Raw genomic sequence first — 20,846 nt, 5'->3', positions numbered from 1 at the left:
AAAGTGTTATTTACTCCTTGTAACACAAGAACCAGGGTGTCACCCAATGAAATTAAGAGGCAGCAGGTTTAAAACAAACAAATGGAAGTACTTCTTCACACAACACACAGTCAATGGAACTTGTTGCCAGGGAGTGTTGTGAAGGCCACAACTATAGTGGGACTCAAAAAAAGAATTGGATAAGTTCAGGGAGGATAGTCTGTCAATGGCTATTACCCAGGATGGTCAGGAACACTCTCCGCCCCCTTCCTCTCCCCCGCCCCCGCGCACTGGGTGTCCCTAGCCTCTGATTGCCAGAAGGTGGGAGAGGACGACAGAGGATGGTTCACTAGATGATTGCCCTGGTTTGTTCATTCCCTCTGGGGCATCTGGTACTGGCCGCTGTCAGAAGACAGGATACTGGGCTAGATGGACCATTGGTCTGACCCAAGATGACCGTTCTTATTCCTATCCCAGTTTCTGTGGGAGTGATGTCAGATTGGACTGGCAGCGGTTAGATAGACCCTGAGGTCCTGGGAAGGAAAGGTGCAGGCTCAACTGCTCCAGACCCTTTGTTATGATCATACAAAGCACACGGGATCTTTATAGAGGAAGGTAAATATGCAGCATTTATTGAAAATACAACAGTTAGCATATGTTCTCTCTCTCTCTCTCCTGTCAGTGATGTTTATAGTTACCAGTCTGTTGTAGTTCGAATCAATCTAATGGCCAGTTAGATTGAGCATGAGTGTGGATCTTGGCTCTTGTTGGTTGCGCTCCGAGGCTTTGCAGGACTGAACCCAGAGTTCCATGGCAAAACACCCCAGCTTTATAGTTGTAAATTCCCATTTGAGTCCATGCATTTTGCAATGTCATTCTGTAATCATTAGTCCTTAAAGTGGGGTCATCATTTGATGGTTATTGTCCGACTTCCCATCGTTATCTCCTATTTGTTGTCTCGCCTTCGGGGGTGCCTGCCTCACCTCTGAGGTCGTCAGTGCTGCTAACATGTTTAACATCGGATACAATGGATGTTTTATGATTGTCTCCTGGTCTTTCCAAGTCTCTCACTTCTTCTTGACCATCTGGACATTTGTGATGGCTTTCACACCTTATCTTTTCCTGATGCATGCATTCCTCATTCACACAAACAATCTCTTACAGAAACCTTCAAAGGTATACAGACAGCATTTTATATTCAGCAGAATACATTGTAAATTAAGCCTTGCTAAATCTTATAATTAAAACAAATTGGGGCTTCAGGTCCTCAACATTCCTCTAATCTCCTTAACATAGATGCAATACACTCATAAGGATTGTTCTGGTCTGTCATTGCTTTCTGCTATTCAAAAAAGGGTGGCTGACAGGATGAAATCAAATCATACATTAATTCTCATAGTACATTATAAAATCCATCTCTTACACCTTCCCCCACTAGCCCAGAGCACATGTGGAGTTTTTGCCTATGTGGAAAGGGGGACAGCAGAGGAGAGATTTCTCCGCCAGTGGCTGCTTCCCAATGGCCAGATTGGGGGGGAAAGGAAAGCTGACTGGCTCCCAGAATTCCCCTTCCTGTATATAAAGCCCTTGGTGTGTAGCAGCCATCCTGCTGGAGTTGCTGCTCTGCCCAATAATGGAGGAATAGTTTGAACTGCAGTTAGCACCTCCCCTCCATTAAAACGAATAAAGTTGTGGCCTTTCTCTGCAGATACAGAGATGGATATGTTTCATTCTCCTGTGTGTCAATGCAGTGCTTTGCTCAGTACAGGTGCATTAAATATCATTGTGTTCATTGTTCATCATTAGTTATAATGACTGTATCCTTTCTATTGTATGGGCTGACCTTGAGGTTTGTTTATTCTGTGATGCTAATAATTTTTTTAGGCTTTGTCAACACTGCGCGGCTTTTAGTGACATAGCCATGCCGCTAAAAAATGCGCAGTGTAGCCGCTGTTTGTCGGCAGGAGAGAGCTCTCCTACCAACAAAAAACTTCCACCCCCAATGAGCAGCGGTAGCTTTGTTGGCAGGAGAGTGCTCCTGCCGACAAAGCGCTGTTCACACCGGCACTTTTCGTCAGCAAAACTTTTCTTTCGGGGGTGTGGGTTTTTTTTTTTTTAAACACCTCTGAACGACAAAAGTTTTGTTGTTCAGTTGCCAGGGTAGAGAGAGCCTTAATGTCTAGGGGGAAACAAGCAGAGATATTTTGTCTTAAAGTAAAGACATACTTGATGTTGGAGGGGAAAGTTGGAAGTGAAGGACCCTCTGGTATTTAATGTAAAATTCTTTTGTCCTGCGTGAGGTCTGTGATGCTCTAAGGGCTTGTCCTGTGCTTAAAACAAAATTACAATGTCACAGCTGCGCCACTGCAATGGTGCTGCTGTAGCACTTCAGCATAGACAATACCTACGCCGATGGGAAGGGTTCTCCTATTGCTGTAGTTGTTCCATCTCCCCGAGAGGCAGTGGCTAGGATGATGGAAGAATTCTTCCGTCAACTTAGTGCTGTCTGTGTGGGGACTTAGGTCTTCTTAATAACGCCACTCAGGTTGTGGATTTTTCACACCCCTTAGCAACATAGTTAGGGCCCTACCAAATTCACGGTCCATTTTGGTGAATTTCATGGACATAGGATTTTAAAAATCAATAATTTCATGATTTTAGCTATTTATATCTGAAATGTCATAGTGTTGTAATTGTAGGTGTCATGACCCCAAAAGGAGTTGGGGGTGGAGGGGGTTCACAAGGTTATTGTAGGGGGAGTTGTGGTACTGCTACCCTTACTTCTGTGCTGCTGCTGGTGGTGTTGCCTTCAGAGCTAAGATCCAAGCTCTGAAGGCAGCACTGCTGCCAGCAGCAGCACAGAAGTAAGGGTGGCATGGTATGGTATTGCCACCTTTATTTCTTCACTGCTGCTGGTGGGGCACTGCCTTCAAATCTGGGTGCCTGGCTAACAGCCGCCGCTCTCTGGCCACCCAGCTCTGAAGGCAGCACAGAAGTAAGAGTGACAATACCGCGACACCCCTAAAATAACCTTGCGACCCCCCCCGCAACTCCCTTTTGGGTCAGGACCCCCAATTTGAGAAACGCTGGTCTCCCCATGAAATCTGTATAGTATAGGGCAGGGGTAGGCAACCTATGGCACGCGTGCCAAAGGCAGCACACGAGCTGATTTTCAGTGGCACTCACACTGCCTGGGTCCTGGCCACTGGTCCGGGGGGCTCTGCATTTTAATTTAATTTTAAATGAAGCTTCTTAAACATTTTTAAAACCTTATTTACTTTACATACAACAATAGTTTAGTTATATGTTATAGACTTGTAGAAAGAGACCTTCTAAAACATTAAAATGTATTACTGGCACATACAACCTTAAATTAGAGTGAATAAATGAAGACCCGGCACAACACTTCTGAAAGGTTGCCGTCCCCTCATATAGGGTAAAAGCACACAAAAGACCAGATTTCACAGGGGGAAACCAGATTTCACAGTCCGTGACGCATTTTTCATGGCCATGAATTTGGTAGGGCCCTAAACATATTCATGCCGACCTAATTTTCTAGTGTAGAACAGACCTAAGTTTCTGTTTTCTAACTAGGGGCAAAAAAGTGCTCGTTGTTGTATAAGAAACAGTCTTACTAAATAACTGCAAGAAGGATTTACTACTTTTTTCCCCCGCTGCGAGTTCAACCCTATTATGAATAGAATAGATGCAATCCAATTGAATGCAATTTAAGCTTCCTTAGCCCCCCAAGATTCTTTTTCACACAGCCAAAAGTATATTTAGCACTCATATCCACAGTGCAGTGGAGCTTAACAAAAGCAGCCATTTCTCATTCCAGGTTATTGAATTTGTACTTAACCCCTCGATCTATTATGAGTAGATGCTTTTGTTTTTAAAAGCTAGTGCAGCTGTTTAAGGAGGGGTTGTGATAATTATTTACCTTTTTTTATTGCGGTTTACCATTATAGTGCAATTTGACTTTATGCATTTTGTCTATTTTTGCACTCCATATTTATCCTAGTGTTCATATTAAAGTGTGTTAATAGTTAACTTTCAGTGCTCTTCTATACAGTGTTGCTATGGGTTCTGGGAACACAAGAGCAGTGTTTAATATTCTGTCACTGAAGTTATGTAACAGCTTGCTCACACTTGCATTGTGACTTTGCTGCTCTGCTGTTTAGGATATTTATTTTTGTCCGTGAGAGTGTTGTTTTTTTTTTTTTAAATACTTGTTTGACCTTGTAATATAAAATAAATTACAATTAATGGAAGTATATAGGTTAAGAATATTTTTATTCAATAATTTCCCTTTAAGAGTTTTTAAGCTTGGTACATTATTTATTGCCTTGGGTAGATGCACTTAAAATGTAGCAAAAATAGCAGTGCTGCATATAGTTGAATATGCAGTATTTTCTCTAATAAAATATATTATTTATTTAGCTTTGAAATACTTGTCTGAATGTAGGACCATAACAGGAAGTCAACGAACCTCAGCACAAAGCCTTATTCACCTCGGGCACCTCTTATGGGTAGGAGACCACGGCCTTTTCCAAACCTCTTTCTATGATCGTGGGTACCTCTGGATCAGTTAACTCTGTCATCTCTTTTTTCCCTTAAGGGTAACAATTCTTTCATTTCCTGTTGTTGGCAGACAGCATTTCTCTCCCTATGTCAATAGCCCCATCCAAGTTTATACTTGAAATTAAACAAAATACTTTGTATTTAAGAAATAGAGAAATGAAATAGTAAAACTAAGAAAAGCTTTTAAACGTAACCCTATTTAGTCAGAACCTTGAAAAATCATGCTAGTACAGACTGAGTTTAAAGACTGTAGTTGTTGCTCTTAGGGTACATCTACACTACAGGGGGGAGTCGATTTAAGATACGCAAATTCAGCTACGTGAATAGCGTAGCTGAATTCGACGTATCACAGCCGACTTACCCTGTTGTGAGGACGGCGGCAAAATCGACTTCTGCGGCTTTTTGTCGGCGGTGCTTACTACCACCTCCGCTGGTGGAGTTAAAGCGCCAATTCGGGGATCGATTGTCGCGTCCCAACGGGACGCGATAAATCGATTCCCCAGAGGTCGATTTCTACCTGCCGATTCAGGCGGGTAGTATAGACCAGACCTTAGATACATAGACATTTATTCCACCTAATCTATGGGTAGCAGTCCTGGCCAAACACCAGTTTAGCTCCAGACAGGGGTCCAAGTGATCCATTTGTGTAGCAAGTTCATGCCCGTCCCCACAATTAAAATGATGTTCCTTGGCATGTCCCTTTAGTCATTGTTCTCTCTACAGAAGAACTTTTCTTGTTTTGGAAAGCATGTAACATTTTCATTAGAATGTTCAGACATTAGGTCTGATGTTCCTCTCAGACATCAGTTTGAATAACTCACTCCCTACAGCAGTATTTTTCTTTTACTTTACTGTCTTTTCTATTTTACTTGGTATTTTACTCTATTTTTGTCTGTTACTCTTTGATCTTCTAATTTCCTTCTCTGTTTCAAAGAGTTCTCTCGAGCCTTTGTTACCTTTTCCAAGGACATTCTCTCCCTCTGTGGGTGATGAACACCTTGTTTAGGGCTTTGTTCCTTAGCACTTCATGTTATTTTCTCACTCAGACACTTGCTCAGATTTTTTTTTCTCCCCTGAGTGAGAAGTTGCCATATTTCCTTTATATTCACACTTAAACTCCCTGCAATTGTTTATGCACAGATACGTTATAATAGAATATAGATGAGTAAGAATAGACAAGACAAGTGTATCTTATCAAAATGTTATCTGCACAAGTTAATTGTCACAAGCACCTTGAATATCATAAAACATGATAAAATACAAATGACTTCTGGCCACCACAAATACTGAACCACTCATTCCAGCTCACTTTTCTATGTATTGTTCTCTGGTACAACATGTAATGTCAAACAAAATGTTGATTAGATAATCATGGTAAGAGTCACTGTCTTCTTTAATGTAACTTTTATAATACACATTTATGCCTTTGTTTGTAATTCCCATGTTACCTGCCTTTTCTGATAATTATGCATACTTTTTGCAATTGCAACTTGAAAATTAAGTTGAAGTACTAGTTTTTACAGTACTTGATGCTCTTGGTCCTTGAGATTTGTATGGCAAATCCATGTATTCTGTTCCTACTTTGCACCTTTGTTTTATATATGACTATTACTATTTCCTTTATACTAGTGGTCCCCAACCTTTTTCATCTGGCGGGCGCCAGACAATGAGCTACGGAGGACCGTGGTGGCGGACGAGCATCCGCCGAAATGCCGCCGACAAGCAGTGTCATCCAGAGGCTTCGCCGCCGCCAGAATACCGCCGAAAATTGGTGGCATTTTGGCAGCAACACCTCTGGTTGACGCTGCTTGTCGGCGGCATTTCGGCGGATGCTCGTCTGCCGGCCAGTACGCGGGCGCACTTAGACCCCTGCTTTATACAGTAGGCAAATAACAGCTGTTGCAAGATGTGTACACTAACTGGTGGAACTCTTTTCTATAGTAGCCACAGGAACGACACTGCTTTTAAGGATTTGTTCAGAAGTTTTGTCCAGATTCTTTGTCATGTTCCGGGCCCTTTTTACTGCCCATAAACTGTCCAGAGAACCCTATAACAACTGTGTGGGTGAAATGAGACAATCACCATGCTCTTGAATGAACTCACATAGAAAAATGATAAAGGACAAAAAAAAAAAACCCATGACACCTTTGGGTGAACGTTTTTCACAAAACAATCACTCCATATCTGATCTGAGTCCTCATCCTCAAAGGAAACCTGCCCAAACCTTTAAATGACAAATCTGGGAGCTTGAATTCATAACTTTTGCTAGATACTACAAATCATGGGCTGAATAGACACACTAGATTTATGGTTTATTACAGCAATCTGTAATCCACTAACCCCACCCCACCCCTTTTGTCCTATGACTGAAGAGGGGTTAGCTGACCACTTCACGGTTAAAGGTCTCTTACAATATGTTAATTCCTTATGTTGAACAATCTGTTCCAATTTGTATTTAGCTATGACGCTGAGTACATATCCCAGACCTGAAGAAGAGCTCTGTGTAGCTCAAAAGCTTGTCTCTCTCACCAACAGAAATTGGTCCAATAAAATATATTACTTCATCCACTAATATCCTGGGACCAACACAGCTACAACAACACTCAACAGATCTCACCAGTTGAGGATTCCCTTACCATGGTGGATTCCTGAGCAGATGTATAGCTACGCCACTCTCATTGCAGTCCCAGGATAAGGAGGGGGTGTAAAGCTCTGCTGTACTCTGGCAGTTCTTGGCTGGTGGACAGTCCCTTGTGGGACTATATCCAGCCAGCATAAATTAGTTGTCAGAGAACCAGCCACCAGATCAGCAGCTGGCTCCTTTGCCCCAACTAGCTGTTAAGGTAGACAAAAGGCCTGGTCTTGCAAAACTCCCATTGAATGTATAGCCATGTTGAACCTGTTTTATAGTAGATGCTTTCAACAAAATAAAAAATATATTATGTTAAACCCTCGGCAAAAGAAAGAAGACTAGAAACTACATGTGTTCAGACTAACCAGAGCAATCTTAAATTTTAGAATTCTTTGCTTTGATTTAACCGTTTTAATATTGTATTGATCCTGTTTTCAAGGGGGGGAAATAGAATGAATCTAAAATTTGGAGGTCATCTTGGATGTCTTACAGCTTCTGTTGGTTTTCAGAAACCAGATAGGTGGTATAACTTAAGCTGAAATTTTGCTGAGAAAAAAACAGGAATTAAACATCTATCTATAGAGATAGATATAGTGTACCAGATTCTCAGGTGGTGTAAATTGGCATAATTCCTTTGACCAAAATGGAGCTGAAATGCCCAAACTGAGGATCTTAATCGATATTTTGTGGGGTGGGAGGAGGGGGAGGTTAAATCCACATTGCCAGTGGGACAGCTGTTACCACTTCCCTTGCATTGTTCCAGCTGCAGACCAGAGTTTTAAAATTTTAAAATAAAAAGTTGAAGTACTAAACTCACTTTTGGTGCCATACACAATTTTTTAAGAATTTATTATTTGGCCATAAAATATTAGATTTCAAATACATTCTCAAATTCGGCTAAATTGTAATCCACTATAATTTGTAATTACAGATACTTTTGAATCCCTCTGAATTAAATGCAACCCTAAGAAGAAACACAATATGTGTAAAACTCCTTTCTTGTTCCAAAACCAATGTTTCAACACGTTTTTCTTCTCTGATCTTTTTGCTGTATATAAGGAATGCAATATAATGAATAAGAAAATAATGCAGATTTTAATCAACCCCATACAGTTAAAATTGTTCACGAGTATGTTGAGTACTTCTGTTAATAAGTCAATTTTTTCTTTATAGAAAATTGAAATTCCAAATCAGGAGGAGGGTTTCCAAACACTGTCTCTTCAGGCTTGCATTGATTTAGGAATTAGTTACATTAGTCCCAAGTGCTTGAGCCTTGGCATCGCTCCATACAGAGGAATGGAATACAGCCAAATTAGGGCTTTTAAACTACTGATGTAGATTTGGGACACTTAATCATGCTAATACTTTTGGGTTTTGTTTGCTTATATCAATCAATGGAGAGACACCATCCATTTTTTGAAAATCTGAATATCAGTTACAACTTCCCACCATGGATTTAGGTCTGAGGATCCCTGTCCTTACTCCTTTTAACTAATACCATTTGCCTTCTAATTACCGCTTGCCATATCGTGTCCATTATCCTTCCTGACCAAAAGGACTGGAAAAAGTGCTTTTGAGAATCCATCAGTACCATCCCTTTCTCAAGTGGAATGGTCACTACTGAATGTTGCACAGCTGCCCTCCATCTTTCTCCTGTCACTTCACCAAAAAATCTGAGAAGCCTTCTTCGCTATTCCCAAACCCTTCTAGCCCTAAGAAGAAGAAACTGTGTGCAGCTTATCTGTTTGGGGGCTTTTTTCTTTCTGTAAAATAATTCTAGACCCTAGCCTATGCTGTTCTTCTGCTATGACTGAATCGACAAGTGTATTAATCAACGATCCAAGCTGAGAAGTCTTCTTTGAGTCTTTTATTCATTTTACTGTAGTGCAAGCAATTCAGTTACTTTGTGATTTCACATTAGCACCATACTGAGATGTAAACATTATTAATCATTTCTTGTTTGAGATTGTACATCAGATAATTGATGGCAACACGCTCAGATACCATTGTGTAAGAACCTGAATAGAGCAGAACATCATGAAGCCCTAGTTTGCCAGGCCTATATCCACCCCTACAAGTCCTTCTGTAATCACGCTTCTTCCATGACATTTGCAAACCCTCATCCTCCTTTCATAAAGTGTTACATTAGAGAAAATTAAAATACAATTACAGTATGTGTAGAAAACACCACCACTTTGTCACCCATATGTTGTCTGTTTGGATTTTAAGTTTTTCAAGGAAAGGATCTTGTCTTTACACTTACCTGAAAGGTGCTTAGCATGGTTTTTGGTAGTATATCAACAATGAGAGAGGCTGGGATTTTCAAATGAGTCCAAGGGAATTAGGCACCAAAGTCCCATTGGATCTGGGTGTCTAGCTCTTATAGCCTCTGTTGAAATCCTCAGCCCTGGCGTACCATAGTTCTCAAGTGAAAACAGTTATCTATCTATTTTGATTTAAATAATTAAAACATGCCTATACAAAGCTCATGGTGCTTTTGTGCATAATTAATATTAAAACTTAACCCCAGCATTATTAAAACAGTCAAACAGGAACTCTGCCTGCCAGCCACCTACACACACACAAAAAAAAATCCTTTCTATCTCTTTGTTGCTGCAGGAAATATAACCTCAATTTTCTCTCTAAAAAAATCTATCAAATAGACCGTGTTTGAAGCCAGCCTGGAAGATTATCAAATTCAAGCCACTTCAGACTGAGGAGGAGGAGCCCGTTCCTGAGTCCCAGAGTCCTCACAGAGAACACTCTGGCGGCAGACCCCTCTCTTTTAAAACGAGAGAGATCCGACTCGAGCACCACAGTTGGGTGCAGCTGGGCCAGTGTGTCACAAAGAGAGAGGCTGTCCCTCAGATAGGCAGGTCTAGGCAGGCTCAATTAGCCATTGAGGAATTGTTTCCCATTCAAAACTGTTAATCGTTGAGAAATCTAGGACGCTCAGGCTTATAAATGGAAGGGGGACAAATGTATTTTTATCTTTTTGACATTTTGCTTTTATTCTTCATACACATCAGAAATGAAAAAAATCTCGCAAGTCAACTGCTTGAAAATGTGAGGCTAGTTCTACAGAACATTCCTCCGTTGTTTTTTCCCAGTCCATTAATCCCCTGGGAAACTGTTGTAACATTTTATAGATTTTAGGGAGCTGTGCAGCAGTGAATCTGGCCCCGAAGATCTAAATTGCAACTAGCTTCAATAGAATGGGCTGCTTATATGAATCAAGATTATTCATGTCAGTAATAAGCCTTGCAGATTCCAATCCCAGTGTTGGGAGTTACCTATCGGTAAATTGAAAAGGTCAGGGAAATGTTATCTGCCTTTCCTTCATATACATAGGATCATGATGTTCTGTACTCACCTAAGCTAAATAGGAGTTGGTTCATGAGGATGCTTTCAGGCATGTGCAATTAACAAAATAATCAAACACAAGCGAAGACTTATTAAAAAGTAGATGAATTTATGCCTCATTCATAAGCAGCTCCACTCAAAGAAGGAAGATCTATGGAACATCAACATTTTAAAAAAAGACCAGATTACCCGAGAAAAATATCTGGCATACAAATAATAATTAATACTTCAGGTCAAATGACTCCAAAATTGTTTTCTACATTATGGCCCTAAAGCAGAAAATCATTTAATCACATGCCTAGCTTTAAGCATGTGGTGATGTATTGCTAGATAAATATTAGTGTTACAGTATACTGTGATAGTTTTAAACTTTAAAACGTATATTGCAACCACATTACTCTTTTTTTTATGTTTATTTGCTTGCTTGCTTTTTTGTTTGCTTACGTTCCAGGTTTCTGGCTTTCTGATTTGTAGAAATTAACTGGGGCAAAGCAAGCAGCCAAGAGGAATACCACAGATTATTAATAGTGGATGTCTGTTTAAAACTGCTACATTTCAGACTTCAGAAAGAAGATCCTCCTATATTGAAAAAGTATATTCTAGAGACAGGGCCGGCTCCAGGGTTTTGGCCGCCCCAAGCAGCCCAAACAAACAAACAAAAAAGCCAGGATCGCGATCTAAAAAAGCCACGATCGCGATCTGCGGCAGCAATTCGCCGGGACGTCCCGAATTGCCGCCGAATACCTGGACCTGCCGCCCCTCTCTGGAGCGGCCGCCCCAAGCACCTGCTTGAGAAGCTGGTGCCTGGAGCTGGCCCTTTCTAGAGAAACCCAAACACTTAAAGAGTTTAGGATTCTCTGAGGTGTATAAACATTATTTTGAATAGGAAGAACATTTTTAATAAAACTAATAGAGGAAAATGTTTGCGCTCTCTTTTTTGGGAAAGGAAAAAGGAAGAGAGATTAAGATAATCAAAACTGAACTTGATTTACGTTTGTTTTGAATATTTATATGGCTAAAATTAACTTTCATGTGCTAATGCTTGGCTGTGTCATAAAGGGTGTGCTGCAAAGCCATGCTATTTGCACAGTAGTTGTAATTTTTCCTCTTGGAATGTATCCAGGATGATTCATTTTTAGTACAATTTACATTCAGGAGTTTTACAGAGATATCACCATGTTGCATGAAAGTAAGCTGAGCATAGTAACACAAAGTAACCAGAGTAACACACACAGAGTCATGGATATATATGCTTTTCTGATTACGGATGTTTTGGAGCAAAATGTTTATTTTTATCAAAATAATTCTCTGAATGTAGATATTCCTTTCTGAGTTAATGTCAGGTGCACTTAAATTGTGTTTCTCGTATTATCCTAAATTTACAGCAGCATTATAATAATTAATATTATTGTTGATAATATTGTTAGAAATAATATTATAGCTAATTTATTCACATTGTCAGCTGTAAGGTTGGGGAAGAATTTCCCCATGGCATTGGCAGGGACCTTATTGATTGTTTTGTTCTCTTCTCCTTTTGTAACATTGAGCAGGGATGATCTTTTAGGATTGGGTAGGTCTGTCCCACACTATTAACTTTGTGCAGTTGCAGGGGATTAGAGAACCTTGGCTCTTCTTTTATATATTAATTAATCATATTTTTAACTGCAATGGTGACGTATATAAAAATACTTATATCTACAAAACCTGTGGGAAATACATTTTAAACTATTTCACTTCCCCTTTTCTTAATTTAGATTCTTTGTAGTGCTGGACAAGTCACAATAGGTTAAAATAAACACTCAGAAGCTCAGATGTTTAATTATACTTTTATCTCTTCCACTTCTGTCTGCAGAATTGGACAGGAAATCTCACCAGAAACAGACTCTTGTTATTCTGCCACTGCTTCCAGACAAGAGTGGAAACTGGAAGTGTAGAGCCTTGCAAAAATAAAACACAACAGGGGATTACATGAGCATTTTCAACCCTGTGAAGGTTTGGCTCAGCTCTGGGTGAAGGTTCCAACTGACTCTAGTTTGGGTGGTTTGGATTTGAATTGACAGGTTTTATTTTAAATAGTTTGTTCATTTCTCATTTTATGTGGAGTATCTTTGCATTCAAGTAAAGTAAATTGTATGCAAGGCGCAGAGCCGTCCGGTGTTAAAACCAGTTCACAATGGGAACAAAGACACTTTACCTTTTATTTAGCTAACACACACACACACACACACACACACACACACACACACGTTGGAAGTACTGGATATGGTGGATCATATTTCCTAAATTGTACTTGAAAACTAGATTACTCAGAGTAAACATCCCCATTTCTGTAAAAAGCAACAGAGGGTCCTGTGGCACCTTTGAGACTAACAGAAGTATTGGGAGCATAAGCTTTCGTGGGTAAGAACCTCACTTCTTGCATCTGAAGAAGTGAGGCTCTTACCCACGAAAGCTTATGCTCCCAATACTTCTGTTAGTCTCAAAGGTGCCACAGGACCCTCTGTTGCTTTTTACAGATTCAGACTAACACGGCTACCCCTCTGATACCATCCCCATTTCTGAGGACTACATAAAAATTATTTTTTAAAAATTATTACAATAATTGGTTTGCCAGGAAATATTAACTACATAAGGTGATTAATTACATATCGACACTTTTGCTTGTGATTTTTAGGTGGCAGAGGAGAAGACGGTTGCCCTGTTATCACATTCCCAGACTACCCAGCTTTCAGCGAGATCCCAGAGAAAGAGTTTCAGAATGTCCTGACATATCTAACTAGCATTCCAAGGTAGGTGCTTGTTGTGCCAGAGAAAACAGCAATGGTTATCAAATATGTTTACATTCAAACACCTATGTCACACAGGTTGCAAAGTTCTGTGACCAAGTAAGTGGAGAAAAGGAACAATACCATTTTTCTTATGATGGATTATAGTCATTAAGAGTTTTTATTGGTAAGATAGCTCGAAACGAGAATTAAGAGAGAGTATTTATACTTCACCGGCACAATCAGAGAAGATAATTCTCTGCTGCAAGCAAATGCAGTTTTTGAGCTATGCCCCTCTATTCTGTGAAAAGAATTGGCTGGGTCCTATTGTTTCACTGCATTCACTATTTAATTTAAAAATGTACACATGCTTGGGGCGACATCTCATTCTTGTTAACAAAACCAAACTTGGAAAAGCCGGTGTTATTCGGTGTCTCTCCCTTCGGGACTTTTGAGGATTCCCTGTTTCCCCAGTCACTATTTTACACCCTGTTACCTTGTTGAGACCCCACAATGGAACAGCAGCCTTCCAGCCAAGGAAACGCTGAGTGGGCAGGACACCACACAGAACGTGAGAATACTATTTAGTGATTCACACCTTCTTCTACTGATCAATATGTGTATTCTCTTTTCCCCCAGCAGCTGAGCCCACTTTCTCTGCAGCACTTTCATCTCCTTCTGGTTGTGGTGCATGAAAACTGGCCTAGCAATTTACCATGGTTCTCTTACCTAGCAGTGTGGTGCATTTTATTAATCCAATGGGCCAGTACACAGAAATCATGTTTTATTGTAAGCTTATTGTGGAATCAGGATGATTCCAATTTTTCTGACCTCCAGAATGAGAGAGACACATTTTATTTTATTTTATTTCTTTTAAATTTCAAAATCTTCTTTGTTGCTAAATATATCCCCCTATTCTCAACCATTGGTTTTGCAAGGGTCAGATGTAGGATTTGACTTTTTACTTGATCAGCCTAAGGTATCTTAATAATGGCTAGGTTCTTTGTATGCAGAGACTACTGCCTATCATGTTGACCAACATTGTCTTTATTGTTGACTTGTGCTCCCCCATCTGTCTATGTCCATCTGTCTTCTTTTGTCTTACACTTAGATTGTAAACCTCTTCAGGCAGAGGCCATCTTTTTGTTCTGTGTTTGCAAAGCACATAACACAATGGGGTCATGGTCTATGACAAATGTCCCTAGGCACTACAATAATACAAATCATAAATAACAATAAATAATAGGGTAGAATGCACTACACATATTTGGTCAACGTACTGCAATACCCCAAGGTGTGTTGTTTTGTTGCATTATTACAACAATGTAGGAGAAATGTAATTATACTATACATAGCTCTCTGAGTTAGAAACGGCTCACTTATAAAAACATGATTATCTAGCACTGTCCCTTAAGCAGTGTTTTTTCCCCTTTGCATCACAATAATAGAGGTATCAGAGCAGGGGAGACCAAAGTAAATTGCATAGGTGCAGCTACTAGACTATATTTGAAATAACTGTTGGTGGTAGGTGGCCTCCATATAAACTGTTTTATTTACCTTGTACTCTTTTTAAAGAAACATTTGTTTTTTCTTTTGCATATTATTGTTGTTTAGCTTTAGTCTCACCTTTTTTCATACCTTGCTTGCTACTCTGTAAAGAGACACCATAACAGTGGTGGTCTGTTCTACACACCAGTGTTACTGGCAGTGGTCTGAGCTGTACTTGATGACTCTGCTGTATACCAAACTATGGGTAGGCTATAAGTAGGTTGCCAGAGTTGAGAAATCAGTCTGACCAAGTCTCTCTGCAGGGGGCTGGTGATATGAGGAGAATGGAAAATTCCTAAACAGGATGGAGATTTTAGGAACAAAGCAGGGAATTAAGAAGGACTCACAGGGAAACCAGGAAGAAGGCTTTTTGGAGGAACGGGAAGCTTGGGGAAGAGACCGGCATGAGAGGGGAATAGTTGGGCATGCTTTCATAGTGGGAAGGGACTTGATTGAGCTGTGAGATCAACCAAGGTCAAAGCAAGCTGACTTGGAGAGAGTGAGAGAGAGGGGCACTTCCTAGGTTAAAAGACAAACCATGTACTGCAGGAGAATCAATCCTGGATGTCCCTGTCCCCATCCCAAAGAGTGCTCCATAGTGGTGAGGAAATGGAGGCAGGGAAATGCATGTAGGGTTTACTATTCTGTGCATATCTTGTGTTAGTAAGTAAAGAACAATGGTGTGTTAGGATCCTATGCGAAGTGTGTGCGTGCGCATGCACATGTAAAACCGACCACATACCCCCATGGAGGTAAACTCTAAAGCCCATGAAAGCTTATGCTCAAATAAATTTGTTCGTCTCTAAGGTGCCACAAGTATTCCTGTTCTTTTTGCGGATACAGACTAACACAGCTGCTACTCTGAAACCTGTCTAAAGCCAGTGTGCCCACACAACTGGAGTTCTGAAAGAGTGTGTAATTAAGCTACTGGAAGTCTAATGGCGGGGAGGGCAGCACTACTCCCAGGGGCCAGACTGTTGGACCATGGGTCCCAGCTCTTAGGGAAGGGGGTGCTAGACAGAGGGTCTGCACCCTGAACATGTGCCTAGAGACTCCAAGCTTGGGGCAGTGCCTGAACTCTGTTGAGACTCTGGAGGCTTAAAGCCCACTGGATTTGGAGAGTGCCCAGCTAGAAGGAGCTTTACTAGGGCGCTGTCCATGACAGTCCTTTCCATCACAACCCACAAGTCCTGCCTCCCCAAATAGTGGATACAAACCTGGGCCTCCAAGGGAAGGGAATGGTGCAGATGAGTGAACCTGCATGATGCCATGTGTAAAGATTTATATGTATAGATATTGCAAGCTAACAAAGGAAATGGATTGGGGGGAGGTCCTCAATCCCTTAGCAGTTTGAAATATTTTCTTAATTTTTAAAAACTAAACAAACTACATTGAGTATTTTATTTAATGCAATGCAACTCCCTCAAGTGGATATGGTTGGAATTACAAAGTGTATTAATATTTTATAGATACGACGATGTAATACAGTGAACAAAATCCTCTTGAGAGCATCATCTAACGTGTGTTGTAATCTTTGTAAATGTTAAATACAAAGCTCTTTTGTGACCAGTTTTATCAACCATATACATTTAATTCTTATTGCTCTAGCAGTGCAACTCACGGATTAAGGATGAGTGCTGTAGAGCAGTGGTTTTCAACCAGCAGTACGTTACCCCTGGGGGGTACACAGAGGTCTTCCAGGAGATACATCAATTCATCCTGATATTTGCCTAGTTTTATAGCAGGTTACATAAAAAGCATTAGCAAAGTCAGTACAAACTAAAATTTCATACACACAAAATGAGAACGTAAGCAATTTGTCAGTAATAGTGTGGCTGTGACACTGTTGTATTTTTAGGTCTGATTTTGTAAGCAAGTAGTTTTTAAGTGAGGTGAAACTTGGGAGTATGCAAGACAAATCAGACTCCTGAAATGGGTACAGCAGTCTGGAAAGGTTGAGAACCACTGCTGCAGAGTGTAGACTATGAATGATTGGTAGCTAATCCCTTTACTGTTCCTGTTTTGATGAGATGCAGGGTATGTATCTGTGGCCTGGTCTACACTACGACTTTAATTCGGTTTTATCAGCGTTAATTCGAATTTACCCTGCAACCGTCCACACGACGACGCCATTTATTTCGAAATAAAGGGCCCTTTAAATCTATTTCTGTACTCCACCCCGACGAGTGGAGTAGCGCCAAAATCGATTTTAACATTTCGAATTAGGGATAGTGTGGCCGCAATTCGATGGTATTGGCCTCCGGGAGCTATCCCACAGTGCATCATTGTGACCGCTCTGGACAGCAATCTAAACTCGGATGCACTGGCCAGGTAGACAGGAAAAGCCCCGCGAACATTTGAATTTCATTTCCTGTTTGCCCAGCGTGGAGAGCACAGGTGACCACAGATAGCTCATCAGCACAGGTAACCATGCAGGCCGATAATCGAAAAAGAGCACCAGCATGGACCGTGAGGGAGGTACTGGATCTGATCGCTGTATGGGGAGAGGATTCAGTGCTAGCAGAACTTCGTTCTAAAAGACGAAATGCCAAAACTTTTGAAAAAATCTCCAAGGGCATGATGGAGAGAGGCCACAATAGGGACTCAGATCAGTGCCACGTGAAAGTCAAGGAGCTCAGACAAGCCTATCAAAAAACAAAGGAGGCAAACGGTCGCTCTGGGTCAGAGCTGCGGACATGCCGCTTCTACGCCGAGCTGCATGCAATTCTAGGGGGGGCCGCCACCACTACCCCACCTGTGATCGTGGATTCCGGGTCGGGGATAGTCTCATCAGCTACACCTGAGGATTCTGCCGATGGGGGAGAGGAGGAGGAGGAGGATGAGCTTGCAGAGAGCACACAGCACTCCGTTCTCCCCAACAGCCAGGATCTTTTTCTCACCCTGACTGAAGTACCCTCCCAAGCCAGTATCCAAGACCCTGACTCCATGGAAGGGACCTCAGGTGAGTTTACCTTTTAAAATATAAAACTTGTTTTAAAAGCAAACTGTTTTTAATGATTACTTTGCCCTGAGGACTGTTAAAAGAAGACCTTTAAAACCATTGTCTCCGTAGCAGCTACTGATATTTTTGACCAATGATACTGAATACATTAGGATTTTACCTTATGTAAAGGGTGGAGTTTCATGTTTTTGTGTTGCTTTGCTTTGCTTATAAAGAAAATTAAAGTTTAATCAAGCCACCTCAAGTTGCTTTTTAAAAGTTTTTACAGTGGTGTAATCCCCCAGCAACAATAATTCAAGCAACAATGCAGGAGTAGCAACCTAAGCTACAATGCATGGCAGTATGTAACTTACTAGGGAGCTGCAGCCTAACAAAAATATTTAAAAACTAAGGTCCTGACACTGCAAACACTTATACACATTAATAACTTTAGTCACGGGAGTTGGTTCCATTTGAAATCAATGGCACTGTCATTTTAGTAAAGTTATGCACATGCTTAAGTGTTTGCAGGAGTTAGGCTTAATGTTAATAATGTTACCTTACTGAGATGTTGTTAAAGTACCTTGAACAAACTGGGAATCAGTACAGAGCAATGACCCTACAGGCTTGTCTTCACATACAGCATGACAGCGGCGCAGATGCACTGATACAGTTGCGTCACTGTAGCGCTTTAGTGAAGACACTCCTCTACCGACGGAAGAGCTTCTGCCATCAGCATAGTGAATCCACCTCCCCGAGAGGCGATAGCTATGTTGACAGGAGAACTCCTCCCATCGGTATAGCGCTGTCAACAAAGTGGGTTAAGTCAGTATAACTACATAGCTCAGGAGTGTGGATTTTTCACACCCCTGAATGACATGGTTATACAGACATAAGACTGTAATGTAAACCTGACCTTAATCTTATACCAGTTAGAAATATTCATGGGGCTTAAAAATAATTCCCTCCAGGGCTACTCTCCTGGTCTGGTGGAGAAAGCAGAGAAGACTGTTTCTTGCTGTTCCATCTCTTTACTGGGTGGGTGCTGTGATCATAGCTGCTGCTGAGCTATTGAGAGGAAGATGAGGTAGTACAGGACAGCGATAGTTCATAATTAATAAGTGGGTGAATGCCAGAGGACCCCGGTTCGCATTGTCCAATGTCAAGCATCAATATCTTGAAGTGGTACAGGCACCCTTGGGTACTCTTAGGATATGTCTACACTGCGATTAAAAAACCCACAGCTAGGGTGACCAGATGTCCTGATTTTATAGGGACAGTCCCAATTTTTGGGGCTTTTTCTTATATAGGCTCCTATTACCCTCCACCCCCTGTCCCAATTTTTTACACTTGCTATCTGGTCACTCTACCCACAGCTGGCCTGTGCCAGCTGACTTGGGCTCACAGGGCTGGACTAAGGAGCTGTTCCATTGCAGTGTAGACGTTCGGGTTTGAGCTGCTTGGGACCTGACCCTGACTCTGGTACCGACCCCAGTACCAATGTCCACCAGAACCATCTCCAGAATGTAGTTGAGGAAGAGACAGGATCCCCTCTGGAAGCCGCCTCCTCCTCCTCCCTAGACGAGGCCATCATGGGTCCCAGTAGCTTGCTTCCACAGGATAATTTCAGGGCCTATCAGGACCTTCTGAAGTGGGTTGCTGTGAACCTGAGCCTGGAAATTCAGGAGCTCAAAGAGGCATTGCACAGCCTTGTTGATATCCTGGCTGCAGCAGCTCCATCCAAGATGGCTCTGCTCATCAATAAGGCGGTGATGGGACCAGTCAAGGCCCTGTGGCAAACTTCTTCTCTACTCCCCATCTCAAATAGGGCAGAGAAGTAGTAGTATATGCTGGCAAGCGGGTTCACATACCTGTACTCACACCCCCTCTGGTGGTATCTGCAGCTAATGAAAGGGACAGGCAGAGCCAGTCGAGCACTACCCCAAAACAAAAAGATGCAAAGAGATTAGATCTTTTCAGAAGAAAGGTTTATTTGATGGGTAGGCTTCAACTACATATCTCCAATGAGCAAGCTTTGCTGGGAACATTGGATTTTAGTTTATGGGACTCCTTGACTAAATTCAGAGACTCACTGCCCCAAGAGTCAAGGGGATGGATAACTTGATGATTACGTGTTCTGTTCATTCCGTCTGGGGCACCTGGCATTGGCCACTGTTGAAAGACAGGATACTGGGCTAGATGGACCTTTGGGCTGACCCAGTATGGCCGTTCTTATGTTCTTAGGAATTTGTGACCCTCTTGGAAGAGGGTAAGAACATAGCCAGGACCTCTCTCCAAGTGGTTTTGGATACTGCCAACTTGGCAGCCAGGACTATGTCCTTTGCGGTTACCATGAGGTGCAGTTCTTGGATCCCTTCTCCTCCAGATGTGGGCTAGTGTCAGTTTAGTCCCTGAGCAGCTATTTTTTAAAAAATGATAGCTATTTTTTTAAAAAAAATTCCAGCTACCAAACTTAGTTTCAAAAGCTAATTAAGGTTAAGTAACAACTTGCTCTTCATTTTTGCCTCATTTGCACAAACTTGTATGTTAACTTGGTACGTTCTGCTCTTTACTTTCTTGTAGACCATCCCTTTTGGTCTCCAATTTGGGAGAATGTCATTGTCCCTGGGTCCCAACTGCTTTAACTCTAGAACTCCTCTCTTTATTCTAAGAAGCTCTCTTGAGTTCCAGGAACCTCCATTGTTTGACATTTTTAAACCAGAAATTAGGGAACAACCCTGCATTAGATCTTTTGCATCTCATGGGTTCTGAGGTTCTGTTACTGCAGTTCTCCCAAACTTCAGGGAATCCCTGCTTTATTATTGATTATCATTTTATTTAGCACCACAGATGTACATTGCTGTACAGTGAGTCAAAGACGCCAAAAAGCACACCGCCTAACAGCTCAAGTTGATGCAATATGCAACAATTTTGTAGCTTCAGTGTCCGCTTCCTTCTGCTATGTTTTGGCTGCACTCACTCCTCTCCATCGGTTTACAACCCAAGGTAAAGATGCAGAACCTACATTGTTCTGTTA

At 41.4% G+C, this 20,846-nt stretch overlaps 1 protein-coding gene across 3 annotated transcripts in view; it reads left to right on the top strand.

Moving 5' to 3' along the window:
• MCF2L (MCF.2 cell line derived transforming sequence like) overlaps positions 1 to 20,846 on the top strand; it is a 266,086-nt gene that overhangs the window by 150,029 nt on the left and 95,211 nt on the right. For all 3 annotated transcript variants that reach the window (XM_034758135.1, XM_034758134.1, XM_034758136.1), the window contains exon 4: positions 13,230 to 13,344. In XM_034758135.1, coding sequence (XP_034614026.1) covers positions 13,230 to 13,344 — 115 coding nt within the window. The remainder of the gene's footprint in view (positions 1 to 13,229; positions 13,345 to 20,846) is intronic.

Source organism: Trachemys scripta, chromosome 1, assembly GCF_013100865.1.
Source record: "Trachemys scripta elegans isolate TJP31775 chromosome 1, CAS_Tse_1.0, whole genome shotgun sequence".
Lineage (NCBI taxonomy): Eukaryota > Metazoa > Chordata > Testudines > Emydidae > Trachemys > Trachemys scripta.
This window is presented reverse-complemented; position numbering and strand designations above follow the sequence as displayed.